The 19985-nt window shown below is 43.9% G+C and overlaps 1 protein-coding gene across 2 annotated transcripts in view; it reads right to left on the bottom strand.

Moving 5' to 3' along the window:
• Positions 1 to 61: 61 nt before the first annotated feature.
• The window catches only part of LOC134217374 (kinesin-like protein KIF19), a 69592-nt gene continuing 49668 nt past the window's right edge, over positions 62 to 19985 (bottom strand). The window contains exons 5-11 of one of the 2 annotated variants that reach the window (XM_062696113.1): positions 7966 to 8046; positions 6953 to 7844; positions 6740 to 6897; positions 2020 to 2103; positions 1832 to 1961; positions 1607 to 1757; positions 62 to 1543 (exon numbers count right to left, since the gene is read on the bottom strand). In XM_062696113.1, coding sequence (XP_062552097.1) covers positions 1354 to 1543; positions 1607 to 1757; positions 1832 to 1961; positions 2020 to 2103; positions 6740 to 6897; positions 6953 to 7844; positions 7966 to 8046 — 1686 coding nt within the window. In that variant the 3' untranslated portion in view covers positions 62 to 1353. The remainder of the gene's footprint in view (positions 1544 to 1606; positions 1758 to 1831; positions 1962 to 2019; positions 2104 to 6739; positions 6898 to 6952; positions 7845 to 7965; positions 8047 to 19985) is intronic. The other variant, XM_062696114.1, reaches the window with a different exon arrangement.

The following is a 19985-nucleotide window of genomic DNA, read 5'->3' on the forward strand; positions in this document are numbered from 1 at the left end:
GAAAAAATAACTGAGCTCGGAGAGGAGTGAATTTGATGAATTATGTCGTAACAAATATTATATTTTTTTCCTATTTCCCCTCTTCCCTAATTAAATTTTATAATTTGATGGTTTCATTAGGAAGTAATATAATATTCTTTTTTTTTTCCAAAAAACTAAACAAAAACTGATGAATTGTGTGATTTTATCATTTAAGTGAATTATTTTTTACTTATTTCCCATCCCTTTCATTATCCAAATTTTAGCATATTGAAAGTTCCCTTCATGGCAGGGTTCCTTCCTAATTAGTAATCTAATCAGGAATTGGCATAACCTGATTGCACAGAACTAAACATTGTTTCAATTATACTAAATCAAATCGTTCCATCCGCTTGGCGACTACGATTATGTCGCCGTTGGTATGTAAGCGTAAATGAAACATTGCCTGCTGCGATCCAACGATAGAATCGCGGCGACTAGTTGAGTTGTTGCCGTCGCGGCGATGGAATCGCTGAGGTCTGGGAGAGCCATCACTCAGCAGAATTTCAACAAGATCCGAAGATGATGCAATTTATAAGATTTTTGAAAGTTTTATATGGAAGATGCGATTTGAAACTTCAATGGCTGTTATCTCAGTATGCGGAAAACAGTATTGGATTGATATGCGAGTAAGGGGATACAAGATAGCCAAATAGGGAGTCAAGGGGACTATACTGCCTATGATCGCATATCAGTCCCATATGAATTTTCGTCGTTTTCGAGTTAGCACCTGTAACGGTCATTTACATCATAGTATTATCAAATGCAGCTGTAAAATAGGCATGTTTGTTCATAAAAAGTCGAAAAAAGAAATCAAGCCAGTTCGTTCCAGATGAAAAATGACCGCATATGAGTCCCTTTTTCTATGATAATGGGATTCATATGCGGTTATTTTCTGGATAGGACAAGTAGGCTTGATGTTTGTTCCTCATTTTCTCCATTCGAAGTTTTTTCATATGGGACTGATATGCGATCATGTGCAGTATATATACTTACAAAATGTATTCAACTGACGTTATAGTTTAGTTTTTACTAACGATAATGCGTTTTAGCCACAAACATGCAGTAGGTCTACTGAAATAATAGTTTCATTCTATCTGGTAGCAACATTAGTTTGTTCAAAGTGTAACAATCACGGCTATAATTGAAAAAAGTTCACAGATTTATAAAGCCATATAAGTACATGATTTAATGGACGTTTTGTTTCCACGTGTAGTGTCATCAATTTTTCGCCACCATTTATAAGCCGAGATATCAGATTTAAATGCCATTGATGGTTCAATTTAAAGCTTTAGAGAGATATTTTGCGAGTCAGATAAATCATCCAAATATTCTTCAATCATCGCTCGATGTGCTCTGGGTGCTGCCATAGCTGCTGCGCAAACGGTTGATCGACGGAAGCTTTGGTCCCACAGGCGGACCCATCACTCGATCCGGATTAATAAGGTTGCCTTCCGCATCAATCGGAGGTAAGGGCGACGGGGACCAATCGGAGCTCGAACTAGAACTGCCGGGTGAGGTCATGCTAAAAATGTGAATTATTGTGATACGTTTCTCTTGAACAATCCACATATGTAGAAAAACTCACCCTCGCTCTCGGAGGGGAATTGGAGGCAACTTGCTGTCGTAATAGTCGCGACTAGCTGTGTAGAGTCCACTGTTGTAAGTACTGGCGTGAATCTCTTGCTGATATAGTGCATACAATTCTCGAAGGTCATCTGGAAGTTCAACTTTTCCTTCTGTAATTATGGAATTTTTTTTAGGGAAACCAAATGAAGTAATTAAAAGCCAACAATCATTAGGAAAAAATAACCTTCTATGATTCTGCGTTGTGTGCTAATGATATCCTCGCATAAGCGTCTCTGACGTTCTGCTCTTAACAACTGTAAATCTCTTCGTCTGAGTTCCGCTTGTCGAGCTAAGCGTTCCGCTTGTAGGGAGACCTATTGGGCGATTTGTTCAGTTAACGATATCTCATCAAATACATTTGTTCTATTTCACCTTATCCGCTTCCAATTCGTGTACTCTACATAACAAAGACAATAGTTCCCTTTCTTCGTCACTGCTGATTCTCTCCGGAAGTTCCTGATACATCAAAATGCGCAAATCAAAAATAATCGTACATGTTAATCGTAATTCGTAATCGTATTTATCAAACGTAATAGTTTATGTTGCGAAGTAATGTTCTGGCGTAAGGATAATAACAAAAGAAACACGATTATTTGAGCAAAGCATAGCATAGTCACGGTGTACTTCATAGATTGGACACTAGGAATACTCCCCATCAACCAAAAGTTCAGATTGTACTTGTGGAGTGTACAGTGACTATAATAACAGTGCCGTCAAGTGTCAAAATTGGAACAGAATCATCTGTCAGTTCCATACAAATGCGCGTTCCAAACGAGCAGGAGACCTGTCAAACGTAGCTTATGACGTTACTCTTCTTATAGGACTCTAGTGGAGTGAAAGATGTTCACGCACTTGGTTCGAATCTAGCTTCATTGTTCATAAACCGAACTTAACTCTCAAAATTAATACATTTAATAAACTTGAAAGTTCAAGAGAAGTTGCTTATTCCTCTTCATCTGGACTTTAAAGTTCACGTGATGTTACTGAAATTATGGTTCCGAACTTCTAATAAGAAGTTCGGTTCAAGTATTAACCGAACCTCTAATCAGCTTGAAAAATCAATATTATTCCGAACTATAAAGTTCACAGCTCGCTACTTTGGAGCTTGTTCCGAAATTCTAATCACAGAGAAACAGACGTATTCACGCAACACATGTTTCATCGTCTCCTTTTGACCGGTGGTTTTTTTTGTTAGTAGTCGATTGGCCATCGATGGCGCTTCAATCGATTTTACTTGTGTTTGACGTTTGCTCACTACCGCCATCTGGTTTCCGATTGATCACACATATATGGGCATTTAGCATTGGGCGATAATGTTTTCGTGACGATGATTTTGATTGCATTTTGTTCTAAGTGAGACGTCTGTTTCTTTGTGATATAAGTATGGCGAATCCAGTATCCAGAACGTTGCAACAGCAGGAAGGGTACGATGGGCAAGGCATGTTGCAAGAATGCCGGACAACAACTTTACAAAGATGGTGTTCGCTTCCGACCCGGCAGGTACAAGAGGTATTCCGGGCTCAGGATCGTGATCCCGCCGCGTAAGCTTGACAATGTCCTTCCGAAGGGCGGCCGATGTACCATCGATCTCCTTGGCTTGAGTTGGGCAGTAGGCTACGATGAGGGTGACGACGGAAGTGTACGATGGAAATCTACCCCAACGGCCTCGATGATTTTGAGCTGCAGACGATAATTGAGCCACACTTCCTCCCCTTACGTTGGACCAATCGAGTCTCACCGCACGGAAGACCGGAATACGTACACTCACCTCGGGCTTCAGGTGCGTTTCCGTGATGAAAGCCACGTCGAACTCTCTCTCATCGAGGGAACCCTCAAGCTCAACGATTTTGCTTTTTAGTGAGCAAACGTTCCATTGACCACCCTTGTAGCCATTTTCAATGCCGAACATGCCCAGGGTAACGAAGATCTGGTCGAAGCGTTTTTTACATCCGCGTATAGTCGCATTCGGAACTAGCTGCTCCGATGTGTAGAGTGATGGGTCGCGCTCGGCCGGAAGGGGCTCATTGTCCTGACGACGGAATCCAGGGGGAGGAAGTGGGGCTCATTCACTGGTGGATGGAGCGTGTGGTGTTGAAGCTTGAATCGATGTTGCAGCGCGGCCGCTAGCTGTTTGTGAGGTTGCAAAGGTGGAATTATTGGTATCGCTCGTCGGGGAGCTAGGATGGCCGGGAAGTTAGCCTCGTTGAGAGTCAAGGCCTTCTTCCGGGTTTTCAAAAACGCCGCCCGCTTTAGACAGTCCTTGGTTGTAGCCCAGTGTTTGTTGCCGCAGTTGGAGCATTTGGGATCAGCCACCTCGAAGTTGCCCGAGCACGAAGTTGAAGCAGTTGAATGGTGCACTAAGTGACGTTGCGGTGCACTGGTTGATATCGCTCCCAGTCAACGACGGTGTAATTTATAACGCCGACCAGCTTCAGGTCCTTCCACGTGATGGAACCGTGTGGACTAAGTAAAGCTGGTCGCGATATCTCTTCGTCTTGCCGTGACAATCGATTTTGTGCACGGCCACTGGCTTCAGGCCATAGCTCTCGTGCTCCGTAATAAGATCTTCTTCCTTCGTGTCGTGAAGCCCTCGCAGCAAAGCCTTGAGCGGGTTCGTGCCGAGGTGGTCATGAGTGTAAAACTCCACGAGGAACTCCACGACGGACTGATGATGGTCTTTGTTTGTAGGCATCAATTGCACGTCCTTGCTGCAAAGCCGAAAAGTACATTTCAGCCCCTTTGCGATCAGCTGGCTTATTTTCGGGCGAAAATTCTACGGATCGTCCTTCACAAACACAGGCGGGCACTTCTCCTTCCGCTCCGGTTGCACCTGCGGCAGCTGCGATTGCTGCTTCTTTCGTTTCTTCGGCGGATTGCCGGTATCGTCGATTGGCAACGACGAATATACGTTGCTCTGCAAAAGCTGCTTGGAGGGGTTACCCGCGCCTCCAAGAGCAGTGCGCTTAGGCACCTTTCCCGCGACCGAATCGGCCACCGAGTCTCCCATGACAGGTTCGGGAGAAAATAACGCCAATGCGACGAAACGAAAACGTAAACAGATCGAAGCGAACGATCGAGAAAAAACACTTGGAAAAAATGCGCAAGCAAAAAGCACGTCCATATGCGCTGTTGTCACAAACTGGAATTGCATCTCCACTCCATCCACCAATCCTTTCGATCGAAAAACGCTTGACATCCATGTCTCGGTACCAAGTATGTTGACACTGTGCAGTTTGTTTCTTTTCACCGCCATACCCGCTTCCGACATCTTAGGCACATACTGATTGAGGCAAGTTTTACAAACACAACAATCCCATCATAGGCACACTTCACTTCACCACAGTGATTACCCAAGTAACCAAAAGTTCCTTTAAGCAGCTCAGTACTCTTAAAGGAACTTTTGGTTACTTGAAAATAACATCGAATCCTTTCAACGCGAGCTTGTGGATTGAAAACATTCGCCTTCCAAAACTGGAACAAAAAAAACGTAATCCAACATAACCGCCATGCGCTTGCCTTCACCGTTCACTTCAAACAGTACTCCGGTTCCGCAACCAGCTGATTTCGTAATAGTACCATCTGCCAGTGTCACTTCAATCACCATATCCTTCTTGAACTCAGTGAAGGATCCGCGATCATTTGTCATGTGGCAAGTGCATCAATCACATCGCCTGCGAGGAAACACACCGCTCCAACAACATCACTGTTATCACACTCCGATCTTTTCGCGGATTTTTATACTAGCCTGCTTCGAGTGCTGCCCTGGAATTGGTTTCAACGATTCTTTCGAATTCTCGTCCTTTTTCGCTTGCAGGAATTTACGTCAATTCCGGCGAAAATGCCCCGCCTGATGACAGAATAAACATTTCTTTTCGGTCTTGGTTTTGATTTGACGTTAGTTTGTAGAGCTTTCTCCTCCTTCGGCAAATTGTTCTGCTGACCCGAGCGCTTATGAGGCTCACCCAGTTCAATGCCTGCATTTTCGAGCCGTTCGTACAGGTTTTCGATCTGATCGATCTGTTTTTCCACGTCACCTCGTTCAACTAAATTCAACGCACACAGCTGCTGGAGCAGCATAGCTTGAATTCCTATCATCGGTTTTATACTATGTATACTTGTATCCACATTTCCCGCGTCATTTTAGCCTTCTTCACAAACCGCAACTGGCTGTCTTTTACGAACCAGGCATTTGTCGTACGCGACTTCCGGTCGTCTTCCACCTATTGCACATTGCACCCATTGGTTTCGGCTTGTTGATGACATCCCAAACTTCCTCCCGTTCAAGCAGGGTCTTCATACGATACTTCCAAGAGACGTATAGTCCCTTCGCCCCTAGAAGCTGCCAACCATGTTTCGACGCGTACACAGGTGTTCGTGGCGTGTATATGGATGTGAAGAAGGAAATCAAATATTTTATAATGGAAACAAAAGCAAATGCTCGGGCAAATGTTTCCTGTGTTAGATGGATAGACACCGACTGGACATATTTTTCAAACGGGAACAACGCCACGATACCGAGATAGGTCAAGAAAAGAAAATCCGTGAAAGTGTTTCATACTCTGCTATAGTGGTGGAAGAGGTTTCTTCCGACAACACCTGGACATGAATCATAGAAGGAAGCGCCCGATCTCGAAACGGATGTGCCCAGCCCGACGAGAGAAAAAACGTTCCAGGAAAAATGCAAGTGATAGCGATTGCCAGGCTACAACATGTGCAAATCACCCGGTGAGTGGATGTCTAGAAACAAAAGAAGATAGAGGAACTTAGGACCAGTAGATGTTGCAGCTCCGTTGAGTTGTTTCTACGACATTTAAGCCGAATTAAACATTCGAAAGTTACGAAACTGGTGAGCGTTTCCGAATATCCATAATGTTAACACTATACGATATTCTTGTACCTTCGCCGCAAAATCGTACGGCACGAAAAATTCGTCTCGTTATTTAGGTCGGTTTGCAAGATTTGTACCAATAATGATCCAACTCTAAAGGCTACTATTCTGTGTCTTAGAGTCTGTTTTTGAGTTCGCATGCCTTGATTTCTACATTTTTTAGCATTTACCTGTGAAAAATCAATGCCACAAATACATACTTACATCTTCTAATGCTACGCCCCTTTTTCTGCATTCTTCCAAATCATTTTCAGTAGTAACCCGTATCTCACGATATCTTTTCACCTCCTTCTCTATAGCGGAGAGCTCATTCCAAGCAGATCTCAAAGCAGAATTTCCCTCGGAATCAGAATCTAAAATGACTGTAAAATGTATCGATAAAGGTTTAAAAACGTTCTCCTGCATTCAGCAACTTACCATCATCTTCATCCATCCGATCGTACAACTTGCCTTGCCGACTCTGCCAGTGTGATATAACCATGTGCTGGCGCTCTGAATCCAGCTCCAAACCCAGCAGATGACTGTCCGCTTCCAGAAGTCTCCGACGAAGTCTCATCTGTTGCTTGAATGTTTGCACAATTTGCTCCCGAAGGTATTTCAGTTCAACTTTTTTCTGCTGTTCCTCGGATGAGTTTTCCTGTTCCGGCCGTTGCTGTCGCTGAAGAGCAGCTCCGCTCCGTGGACGATCTGATAGCATTTTGCTCTTCAATCTGCTAACCTCTTCGCGTAGTTCGGCAACCATGCCTTGATAATGTGCGATCGGAAGTTCGCGGTTTTCTTCTAGGATCGTAGGGTTTTGTAAGCGAGTTGTAATGTGATTGGCTCGATCTGCATAAACTAATGTGTTTTTAGTTTCGTCTCGGTGTTTTGCTTCTGGTGCTACGTGTGCGATCATTACCGTCTTGCAGCGACCACTAAGAGCCTCTTTAAGTAACCTTGTTAGCTTGGAGTCGCGGTAATTGACATAGCGTGCACCGCCCGCTAGGGCGTTGATACAATTCCCAAGCGCAAGTAAGCTGCGGTTTATGTGGGCTCCTTCTTGAAGACGTTTACCACGGTTCTTTGTTTTACGAGCTCGTTCTGACCCGGCTAGATCCGTTAAGAATAGACGGCCTTGTTTTGTTCCAATAGGTGTCTGGTTGAGCACAGTGATGCTGAGTAGAGCATGGCTACGCGAAGAGGTTTGATTGGCTGCGGTCGGCTCCACTGTTCGTGCCCTATTACCCTTAATCAGTAACTGGATGACTTCATGTCGGGAAGTGGTAGATATTTCTGAGAGTCCAGTTACCAGTTGGTTACCTTTATTGTCCTGCAATTAGAATTCAACAGAAGGAATAATTTAAAAAAATAATATCTATTGCGAGGCTCTATTCATGTCTAGTTGTGATGTAAATGGCCTCTGTCTTTTCCGCAATCCCGTACGCACTCACCTCACGTAATTCTAGTGGACCACCTGGATTGAGCAAATCTCTAATTAACTCATTGTAAATTTCTAAATATGATAGTGAAATCTGAAAAAAAGCAGAAGAACAAGTATTAGGACTGAATATTAATTTTGTTGCATTTGTTTTCTTCTAATTTAGCAATACGTAATTGATGGATTACACTGCGCAACAAATTATGAAAAAAAATCTCGCTTCAAGATGAAACCAAATTTTCGGTTTTCGGACTGAGGTTTGGGGTCTCTAGTGACCCCTGGTGAAAGAATTTCTGAAAAAATTGGAACGCAGCTTTAAAATTCAAGACGCAAGTTTCACCGGAGTTTCACCGGAGACGCAAGTTTCACCTCAGCCCGGAAACATCGCATAGGATTCGGGTAGTAGTTGCGCGTTGGGCAGCGAGACCAACCGAAGTTGATATGCTCCGGGATGACGGTTCCTGTGATGGTTAGAACGATGGCGGGAGTGTTCACCAGCTTTCCAGTCAACACAAGATCGTATATGATGTCACATAAGATGTTAATGTGGAGGCCATATAGCTACTTCCCCATATAATACACCCAAAAAACAAATCTGACAATTATTGTATAAAATCTGGGCATATTCAATTCTGTAAGCTTTTTATACAAATATTGTATTAAAATAATACAAATCTGTATTATTTCAATACAACAATTGTATTAAAATCTTCCAAAATTGTATATGCCCAATTATTATACAGTTTCTGTAAGGTTCTTATGCAGAACTGTATTAACATCTGCCATCCGCTGTTTGGGTGTATGTACATATATCGTCTCCACTTTAGCATCTTATGTATACGAATTTTGTGTTGACTGGGTTACCGCCTTGGGTCCTTTTTTGAAACGATAAATTTCCCGGACGCCCTGGTCACGGAGCTCGTTCAGGAGATAATCGTCCGGGAGGTCAGTAGCATCGTAGCACGACACTACACATTTAACGACGTTGAGGTGTGGGTGCACACTCTCACATACATTTGCGCCAATAAATCATGCCTGTTCTATCAGATCTCTAAAGTGCGGCATCTATACTGAAGCGGCATTTCACCCGGATATATCCTATCTCTGAAAAATCACTGGACTACTACAACATTTATCGGCCCTTTAACTACTACAATTGTTTTCTTCTTCCGCGATTCTTGATACTGGTGCCTCCTTATAGCTAGCGCTCTTGGCGGGGACCTACCTGGCCAACCGCACGCCACACGGTTAGAAAAAAGTACCTAATACAGTGTTGACCCGATTTTCACACTCCCCGATTTTGTCAGACCCCGATTTTTTCACGTTTTCGACCCGATTTTGTCACCCTAAAAAAATTTCAAAATTTTAGTCATTCTTTTTATTTCTGTAAATAATACCGCAAACAACATTCTGTAAGCATTTTCGACAAGAAACGACGGGTACCAAGTGAGTCGTCTCACTTCTCACTTCTGACTGTGAAAAGTGAGAAGTGCGAAGTGAGTAGTGAGACATCTTACTCACTACTCACTTCACACTTCACACTTTTTACAGTGAGAAATGAGGAATGAGAATTGAGACGTCTCTCTTCTCACTCCTAATTTCTCGCTTTCCTAATGTCCTATTCAGCCAAATGACCATTTCGGCCAAATGGCCCTCTCGGCCAAACGACCCTTTCGGCCAAATGACCATTTTTTTGTCAAATGACTTTCGGCCTAATGGTCTGTTCGGCCAAATGGTATATTCGGCCTAACAACTTTCGGCCTAGTGGCATTCGGCCAAACGACCCTTCCTCACTTAGGAAGGCCTCTGCAGGCTTGTAAAATGTCATCTGCATGTCATTTGACTAATTTGCTCATAACTTTCATCACAAGCCAAATTTATTCCATAGTTTTAGATGTACTCATAACGCTTGAGTAGGGCTATATTTTTGACCAAGGGTTTTACTTACTTACTTATGGATCCTGTACACCTCCGGTGGTGCAAAGGGCCGACTTGAAAGATCTCCATCCTGAGCGATGCCCGGCTATCGCTTTAACCTGTTGCCAGGTTAGATTTCGGTCGACTTCTTTTATTTCTTTATTGAGGCTTCTCCGCCATGAGCCTCTGGGTCTGCCTCTGCTGCGATGTCCCGCTGGGTTCCAGTCTAATGCTTGCTTACAGATTTCGTTTCCGCCCCTACGTAGAGTGTGGCCGACCCAGCCCCACTTCCGATCCCGAATTTCTGTTGCTATCGGCCTCTGGTGACAACGACGATGGAGCTCGTTGTTTGAGATCCAGTTGTGAGGCCACCAGGCCCGAATTATATACCGCAGGCATCTGTTAATGAACACCTGCAGCCGTTGAGTGTTCTCCACTGATACACACCATGTTTCGCTAGCGTATAACAGCACAGATTTCACGTTAGAGTTGAAAATTCGTATTTTGGTGCGTTCACTTATCTGCCTGTTTTTCCAGATATTTCTTAAACTCGCAAAGGCAGCCCTTGCTTTCTTGATCCGTGCGCCTATGTCGATCTTGGTACCGCCGTCTGACGCCATTTGGCTACCAAGATATTGGAAGCTTTCAACATTCTCCACTGGTTGCCCAAACCGCGGGCTGTTATGGCAGCCTATAACCATGGAGCACTTAAACGACTTCGAATTGGCGGATGACGTTGCACTACTCGCGCAACGGCGCTCTGATATGCAGAGTAAGCTCAACGACCTTGCCGATCGCTCCTCCTCGGCAGGTTTAGTCATCAACGTCAACAAAACCAAATCGTTGGATGTAAACACGGTGACCAAGGGTACATTGCTCTAAATATTACATATGAGGCTGGAAAGTGAAAGCTTTCCAAAATGTCACGTGTCATTTGACATAATGTCATTTGAATGACATTTTGCCTCCCACGCCCCAGATGACATATTTACAGCAATGTCTTGTTAGACAAAGGTGTAGGCACATTTAAGCGCTATAAGTTCGTCATACCTCAGGAATGATGGCTACCTTCAGAAAAATGTTCTGGGAAAATTATACAACCGAATGCAAATGACATTTTACAACACTACCTCTGGTTCCCCAACCAGTAAAGAACTGGCTTCCAACCAAAATTCACTTTTATAAAGAAAATCAAATACATATACCTGAAAGTCTAGGCAATATAATCGGGTCCCTCCTTAGCCGTGCGGTAAGACGCGCGGCTACAAAGCAAGACCATGCCGAGGGTGGCTGGATTCGATTCCCGGTGCCGGTCTAGGCAATTTTCGGATTGGAAATTGTCTCGACTTCCCTGGGCATAAAAGTATCATCGTGTTAGCCTCATGATATACGAATACAAAGATGGTAACCTGGCTATGAAACCTCGCAGTTAATAACTGTGGAAGTGCTTAATGAACACTAAGCTGCGAGGCGGCTCTGTCCCAGTGTGGGGATGTAATGCCAATAAGAAGAAGAACATAATCGACAGCAGAAAACTTGGAAAAATCGTCGGCTTGGGGTGTTACTGTCAACTATGGTAGACAGTAAACTTGAATAAAATCCAAATCCTTTTTTTTTTTTAAATCTTTATTTTGGTGTTTTTTTTATCCAAATCTTAATTAATAAGAAAATTAATAAGAAAATTAAACAATCAGTTTCGTTTGTGCTTTGTATTGGACATAAAACGATCGCGCGATTATCTAAATGTCCGGTTCTGTGGGGTCCGGGTGGGTAAATTAATAAGAAAGTGAAACAATCAGTGCAGGTTTGTTCGTGTTTTGTAGGACGTAGAACGATCGTAGATCGCGTTAAGCAGGACGATCAGCCGGTCATCAAAATTGTGTTCTGCTTTGTGCGGTTGAGTAAATTAATTAGAAAGTTAAAGTTTAGATCGCGCCCAGACATGTTTTCTTCGGGAAGCAGGACGATCGGTCGGTCATCGAAACTTTGTTCTGATTTCATCGATTAAACTACACGCTATACACGGCATACCGTTTACCAAAACGAACCCTGCCACACTCCCTACCCCATATATCCAACATCCCAGTGATTTCTCATGGAAGTGCAGATGACTCGTCAGCTTCTATCCATTGGCGTAACTAATGAAAAAGTCTAGGGGGGCTAACTTTTTTTTAAACTTTTCCTTTTTAACACAGAAAGTTTACCATTTTCGCTCAATTCAACTGATGTATATTGTTGGTCTACCAGATATCAATGGACGACTTAAATATTTCAAATGATGTTCATCAACGCTCGGCCCTGTTAAAAAATCTATAAATCTCGTAGGATTCCCAAAATCCTTAGTAGGTTCGCTCGCCTTAAATAGAATGTGAAGCACGGTCCTGATTTTTAAAGGATTTTTTTATTTGATGTGAACCTAGAATACATTATAAATTAAATATTGGATAAATTAGTTGATAAACTTTTTGCACCAGCTTTCAATTCAGTGGCCTGACAATTCCTACGAGCTTTTAAACGGCGATCTGACCACAACAAACTAACCTCTCTTTTCTGTTAGAATAATTTCTAGGATGATTTAAAAAAATCAGAAAAATATATAAAGCTCTTTTAGTGGAATGAATACATTACTAGTGGAATTAAATGGAAAGTACTTAATTCGTCTTAGACGGTTTGTTCGTGAGTGGACTGTATGGGAAACCTCAACATAGGCGGACCGACGGAACTCTCCGAGAAAAACCAAACCATGGAAATCGGATACCGGATAAAACAAGTCCTTTTCTTAATTTAACTTCAACGATAATTTATTTACAACTTATTTACATTACTTCGTGATATTCAACTTCACTTCTTGAATTTGCAACACGTCTCAACGAGTGGGAAGCACGGCGTACAATGATGGTGTCTTCCTTCTGGGCTGGAAAAACATCCTTTTTTCTATTCCCTTTTGGCGCGCTCCTTGCGCGCTCATTTCGCGCTGTTGCGTTGTGGCTGCGTCAAATTCTGCTTCCTTCGTGCAGCTGCGTGTGGTTGTGGAATGTATCGCAGGCTGCGGTTGAGCGATACGCTGTATCATCTTATTCGGCAGGGACGGCTCGAACATCCTCCCCCGCGTATTCCTTGCACTCATTGTCCAGTATAGGCAAAGGGGCCAGTTTGTGGATTGGACGCTTTAATAAACCACCTTTGGTTCGAATATCCACAACCCGGACGAATCCATCTGATCCCAAATACGAGTTTTCCACCTTGCCCATTTTCCAATATTGTGGTGGTAAGTTGTCATCCTTGATCAGGACAACCATTCCTGGTTTAATGTTTTCTTGCCTCTTATTCCACTTATTCCGTTTTTGAAGCTCCAATAGGTACTCTTGTGACCATCGCTTCCAGAAATCTTCTCGCAGACGCTGGACATACTGCCAACGAGACAGACGATTGACTGGAATACCCTCGCAGCTTGGCTCCGGAATAGCCGTCAAAGGTCGATCGATCATGAAGTGACCTGGCGTCAACGGCTCGAGCTCCGATGGATCCTCGGAAGGAGCATACAAAGGCCGCGAGTTTAGCTGAGCTTCGATTTGGCAAAGCAAGGTTGAAAACTCCGACGTGTTTAAAAGACTCGATTGACATTTCTTCTTCAAGATAGTCTTAGTGCTCTTGACTCCTGCTTCCCAGATACCACCCATGTGCGGCGCATTTGGTGGAATCATCTTCCATTCAATCTGCCGAGGCTGACAGAACTCAAAAATCTTGAGAGTTGTTGCTTGCTCCTTAAAAAGCTTATATAGCACGTTGAGCTCGTTGCGAGCCCCGACGAAATTTGTCCCATTGTCGGAGAAAATCTGTTCAGGGACACCACGTCGAGAGACGAACCGCAGCAAGGCAGCAACGAAGGCATCGGCTGACAGGTCTTCCACTAATTCCAGGTGAATGCCCTTCGTTACCATACAAACAAAGACACTAATGTATCCCTTTACAGGTGCTGCTTTTCTTCCAGTCTGCTTAATTAGGATGGGACCCGCAAAATCAACGCCAACCTTCACGAAAGCGGGAGCTTTATCACACCTTGCAACCGGAAGATCCCCCATGAATTGAGTGGCACACGGAGGATTTAACTTGAAACATCGCACGCAATTTCGGGTTACCTTGCGCACAGCAGAACGAGCTCCCACAATCCAAAATTGGCGACGTAATTGAGCCAGCAAAGCCGAAGGTCCAATATGCAAATTCTCACGATGAATGGCTTCAATCAGACGATGGACCATTTTATCTTGATTAGGCAAGATCCACTGGTGTTTAACGCCATAGGGTAAACTCGAATTTCGCAGTCGGCCACCAACACGAATCATTCCATCGTCAAGAAAGGGGTTCAATGTAGAGAATCTTTTGCAGTACTCACCAGACTCGATGATGCCAACTTCCTTACCAAAATGCTGCAACTGAACCACCCTGACGATGAGTTTCAAGGCGGTACGCATCTCTATCACTGTTGGAAACCGCTGTGTGGTTCTCTGCTGCTTAACCTTTTGTTTCGCGTTCTGGCAAAAACGCAAAACATATGCCAAAACTCGCTGCATCTTCCTGAAGGACTCGAACTTAGAAAATACAGGCAACTTCTCCAACAATACCACCGCAGAAGAAATAGTGGCACGCCGTAACTCTGGAACCTCTTCATCGGACAGTGGACCTGGTGCCACCACCTGATATTCTTCACTGCGCAGGAACAAAGGACCATTCCACCAAAGATCATTCTTCTCAAGACTACTAGCAGATTGGCCACGCGACACTATATCGGCTGGATTATCCAGCGTATTCACATATCTCCACTTATGTCCAGTAGCGGTAATTTCACTTACCCGGTTTCTCACAAACACTTCCAAGCGTTCCGGGTTTTTCGCTAGCCAAGCTAGCACCACTTGATTGTCTGACCACATAGTGACATCCCGAAAGGGCAGCGCTAATGCCGCCAACACCTTTTTCACCAAACGGCTCAGCAAAAGCGCTGCTAAAAGTTCCTTTCTTGGAATCGTCAGCACAGTCTTAGGGACGATTTTGGACTTTGCACACAACAACTTCATCACCGCAGGTTGTCCAGGTAGAATTGACCTGATGTACACACAGGCGCCGTATGCTTCCAATGTTGCGTCACCAAACCCATGCAGCTCAAAAGCAATGGCCCCAGAGACCACCACGTGACGAGAAAGTCGCAGCGTCGTAACACCACTTAACGCACTCAGGAAATTATCACACTGTTTCTTCAGTTCACCTGTGAGCTCGTCATCCCACTCTAGCTCTTCCTTCCAGATATTCTTTATTAGAAGTTTGCCAATTAGAATAACTGGCGCCACCAGACCCAAAGGGTCAAACATTCTGGACACGAGCGACAGCACTTGTCGCTTCGTTGTATTACTTTACTTACTGTTGAGAGAGACACAAACTGCAGAGCGTCCAAATCTGGGTTCCACATAAGGCCCAACGTTTTAATCACTGCACTACCACCTTCGTCGATGCTGACCAATTCGTCCCGCTCATTCTTAGGAATCCGCTCCAACAACGTAGGATTATTGGAAGCCCACTTATGCAGAGGAAATCCACCAGTTCCAAGCATATCAATTAACTGCGTCTGGGCTTTGCTTGCTTCATCCAAATCATCGAAACCGAACAAAGCGTTGTCCACGTAAAAACTATTCTTAACGATGTCAGCAGCCAGAGGATACTTTGCGCCTTCGTCGATGGCCAGTTGCAGTAGTGCCCGTGTCGCCAAGAATGGGGCAGACGCCGTACCATAAGTGACGGTTGTCAGCTCAAGGACACGGAGTGGATCGGTGGAACTATTTCTCCAGAACACACGAGTAAGCGGTGTATGTCGCTGATCCACGAGAACTTGTCGGTACATTTTGGCCACATCAGTAGCCAGCACGAATAACGGGAAACGAAACCGAAGAGCAATGGATTGCAAATCACTTTGGATTATGGCACCAATTTTCATTACGTCATTGAGTGACTTAGTGGTTGTATTTGAAGGCCGCAAAACAGCATGATGTGGTAAGTACCACTTGAGGATATCATGCGAATCCTTGCGTACATCAACCTCCTTGCAGTGGCCAAGACTCTCGTACTCAGCCATAAAATCCTGATACTGCTGTTTCAAGTCTGGATGCAACGAAAGTCTTCGTTCCAGTGCATAAAATCTCTTCAGCGCCAACGACCTAGAATCAGCCAATTCGCTGACGGATTCCTTAAGCGGCAGCTCCACGATGTACCGCCCAGATGCATCTCTTCGATGAGTCTCTCGGAAATGTTCTTCACATTCTGCTTCTTCACTGCCACATTCTTCTGTATCTGCAACGTCTTCGACTTCCCAAAACCGTTGAATGGAATGGCTTAATTCATCCATGGTGACTGTGTGCGTGTGAACCGCTTCATCTGGAAACGCACCGTCATCGAACACACCACCCACGACCCAGCCAAATTGGGTCTCACGCAAAATTGGCAGACTGTCACCCATTGCTATTTCACCAGGCAACAACAACTTAAGGAACCATTCGTTGCCCAGTAGCATATCTACCTTACTTGGGTTTGAAAATGTCGGATCAGCTAGCTGAACATTAACGGGAAGCTCCAACGCGCTGACATTGATGACCGATGTTGGCAAATCCGATGTCACCTTGTCAGTTACCAGACACTTAACGTTTGCATGGAAATCATTGTACCTCGACGACAGATGGACCACACCACAGTTGGATGAATGAGTCTTCGTGTTATTCACCCCCAAGACCGTGATGTTCGACGAACCCAGCTTCAAACCCAACAAATTTACTGCTGCTCGAGATATCAAATTAACTTGGGAACCACTATCCAGTAAAATTCTGCATGGGTGGGGTGGTAGTTTCTATCCAAGATGTCCACTACCGCTGTAAGCAGCAACACTTGCTGCGTACGAGATGCCAAACTGGAACACAATGCTGTCGTCGGTGTTGCTGATGTTGACGGGCCCTCTTGATCTGTTGCTAGCTTCGGAGTCGGCTTAAGGCTCTATAAACCGTAATCAATTTGATGATGAAGATGATTTTGTTCTCATTCGCACTAATACTAATGCAATTTTAGCCAAAATTCAATATTTCACTGCTATTCACCTAGTTACCTCTGTCAACGTATATTCATGGTATTTTCATATAAATTTTTCACTCACCTAGCTAATAAATTATTAATTAATTGACTGAAAAGCGCCTAAAACTGCTTTTTTCCTAGACAAATTTTCGTATACTAATTGTACACACACCAACTCCGAACGATCGAAAGACACTCATACACATGCACTCAGTTTTTCACTTGTTCTTTTCTCGCCGTTTTCTTGATTTTATCACAATTTAACATAATTCACTACCTAACTTTCACTTTTGTCTTTGATGTTGAACACCAATTTCTGCACTTCATGTCGAAAAACCAACGAAAACTGCTTTAAAAAAATTGAAGTGAGAGACAAATTTGACGGCCGTATTGTGAATGTTGCAAAATTCGGAACACCCAAATTCACTACCGCATTAGGTGAAATGTGCGCTCAAAATCACGGCAAAGCAACTTAGAAATATCAAAACAATACATCGAATATGCTAGTCGACACGCAAACAACTTTATGCATATACAAGAAAAGAATCATCATTTCATCGTTGCCAGATTTATTTATTCAAATAATTATTGCGGTTTTTCGAATTAATCAAATCAACCAAAAAAAAGATTATGCAAGCTTCTGTTGGCAGGGTGGAGAATGGTTGACATTTAATTTTACCGTACCATTTATCCTACCATGCAGTCAAAAAAACAAAACCATGGCAGCCGCAGCAGCAGCCACGACCAAGCAGACGACAGCACATACTTTTATTATTTTCTCCCCCCACAATCAATGTTTCCGTAGAACAATTTCTCATCGTATAATCGGTTTTGGTGGCAAATATACATTTCATTATTCCTTACTCATTTTACAGATTAGAACTAATAAATCAGTATCTGTGGCTAGCACTCTTTCAAGGCTGTGTGCCACAGCCTAATTCAACTCGATTCTGTTCTGTTTGGACTGCGCACAAAAAAGTGTGGATGGATGGCACGAGACTCACGCAGCAGCAAACAAACAGTCTGCGGATGAAGAATAAAAAAGACATAATTTCGTCTTACATTAATTTGGGAAGCTGTCTCAGTGTGTTCGGCGCACGAAATTTTACCGGATATTCGGAGAATCAAAGTGTTTTACTGTACTTTCCCCAACACTGTATGTTGATAGCCCAGTGGTGTATGAAGAATTTTAAAATAGGTTTCCATATAATAAATATTTCATAAATGCTCAAAAATAAACATTGTGTTGCATCTGGCAACATTATGTAGCAGCTGACAAGCTTTTACCACCCCATTTCCACCCACCTCAAATTTTCGTCACTTTTTCGTCCACTTGCCTCACCAATACTAATAAGCAATAACGTCATTAATTTTCAAAACAGAGTTACGGAGTCTTGAGCCTTAATTGATGATTCCAAAACTTGCTTGGGTTTTTCCTCAGCATGAAGGAGAGTATGGTGCCGACGTTTGCATCTTTGGCACGATTTTTCCGACGAACAATCGACACTCCGATGACCTCTGCGTAGACAATTGAAACAAACATTTCGTTCTCGAACCTTGACCAATCTTTGCGGGACAGTGAGGGATTTAAAGTCGGCGCAACTATGATTAGCATGTGATTTTCCACAAAATTCACATTTCGTTTCTGTCTCGCTCGAAGACACAACTGCATGAGATTTCTGCACCGACGACTTGTTCGTTACAGAAACAGCCCTAACTGGAGCCGAATATGACTTCTGACTGCTAGCCTCGACTCTTTCCAGGATGAAGGTCTGTTCCTTCAGGAACACCAGCATGTCTTCGTAGTCGGGTAGCTCTCCATGCTTAACGGTTGACTCCCAAAGATGACGCACATCGTTGTGCAATGCAGCTGCCAGTAGATGGATGACGAAATCCTCTCCTACTCCTTCGAACTCTCGCTCCAGGAACTTAAGACCTTCAACATGTTTGCTGCACTCATCCACTAGAGCCCGTAACTCAAAATGGCTCTTCTTCACCATACGCTTCAGATTCAGCAGACCGTTCACATGAGAGTCGATAGCATGGCGCTTATTCTCGAACCTCTCTTCCAAGATTTGCCACGCGTGGGCGTAGTTGCCCTCGTTAATGGTCTTGGCATCAATCAGACCAGCTGCACTTCCGACCAAGGATTTATCCAGATGGTATAGCTTCACTGCTGGCGGATCTGGACCCTTATCCACGAGATCCTTGAACATGGCCTTGAACTTCGGCCAACTTTCATACCGGCCATCGAATGTGGGCACCGGCATGCGAAGCGGTTGATGGATAACAACCGGTGCTTGTTGGTTCTGGTTACCTATCCTTGCGACGACGTTTGCGGCCGTCTTGTTAGCATCGAGCTTAGTGAGCTGTTCCTCCAACAAAATGGAAACAGTATCGTGAATGATGTCAAACTCCTCATACTGTTGCTCATGCTGTTCGCAGTCATCAGTCAGAACGACATCCATGATTTGGTCGTGAGCAACGTTGTACTCCTTATAGGCTGCTTCCAACTTCGTCATATAGACCTTTACCTCAGCTTCCGTCAGCTGAACCACTTCATCCCCATCTGGGCGGATAGTATTGAGGATGCGAGACACCTTACCTTTTGCTGCGCCACGACGGCGGACGAGTCGTTGGATGTTCTCCATGACTGTTAACTTTTCCGTCAACTTCAGTTTTCTCTTCTGCTTCTTGCTTAACGGAGTGGAGGAATCTAGAGTAGACTGCCCAAGTGCAGAACTAGCTCCAGAGTCTCCGGTTTTTTGCTGCTTCGAAACACTTTCTTCCGGCATGCCACTGTAGACACTACATCCAGCCAAGCCTTATGCTCGACGGTGGTTGGGAACACAGCCAAGTCTATGCTCACGCAACCGGTCACTTGCAAATCCAAGTGGCCAAACCAGAACACTAGCTTCAAAGCAACTATCTTCACTTACTTCGGGGTACCCTACCCCACGTATTGAGCACTTAATTAGTTTTTTCGATGGATAATATCCATAAGCACTTTCA

The sequence above is a fragment of the Armigeres subalbatus genome, chromosome 2, assembly GCF_024139115.2.
Source record: "Armigeres subalbatus isolate Guangzhou_Male chromosome 2, GZ_Asu_2, whole genome shotgun sequence".
NCBI classification, from domain to species: Eukaryota; Metazoa; Arthropoda; class Insecta; order Diptera; family Culicidae; genus Armigeres; species Armigeres subalbatus.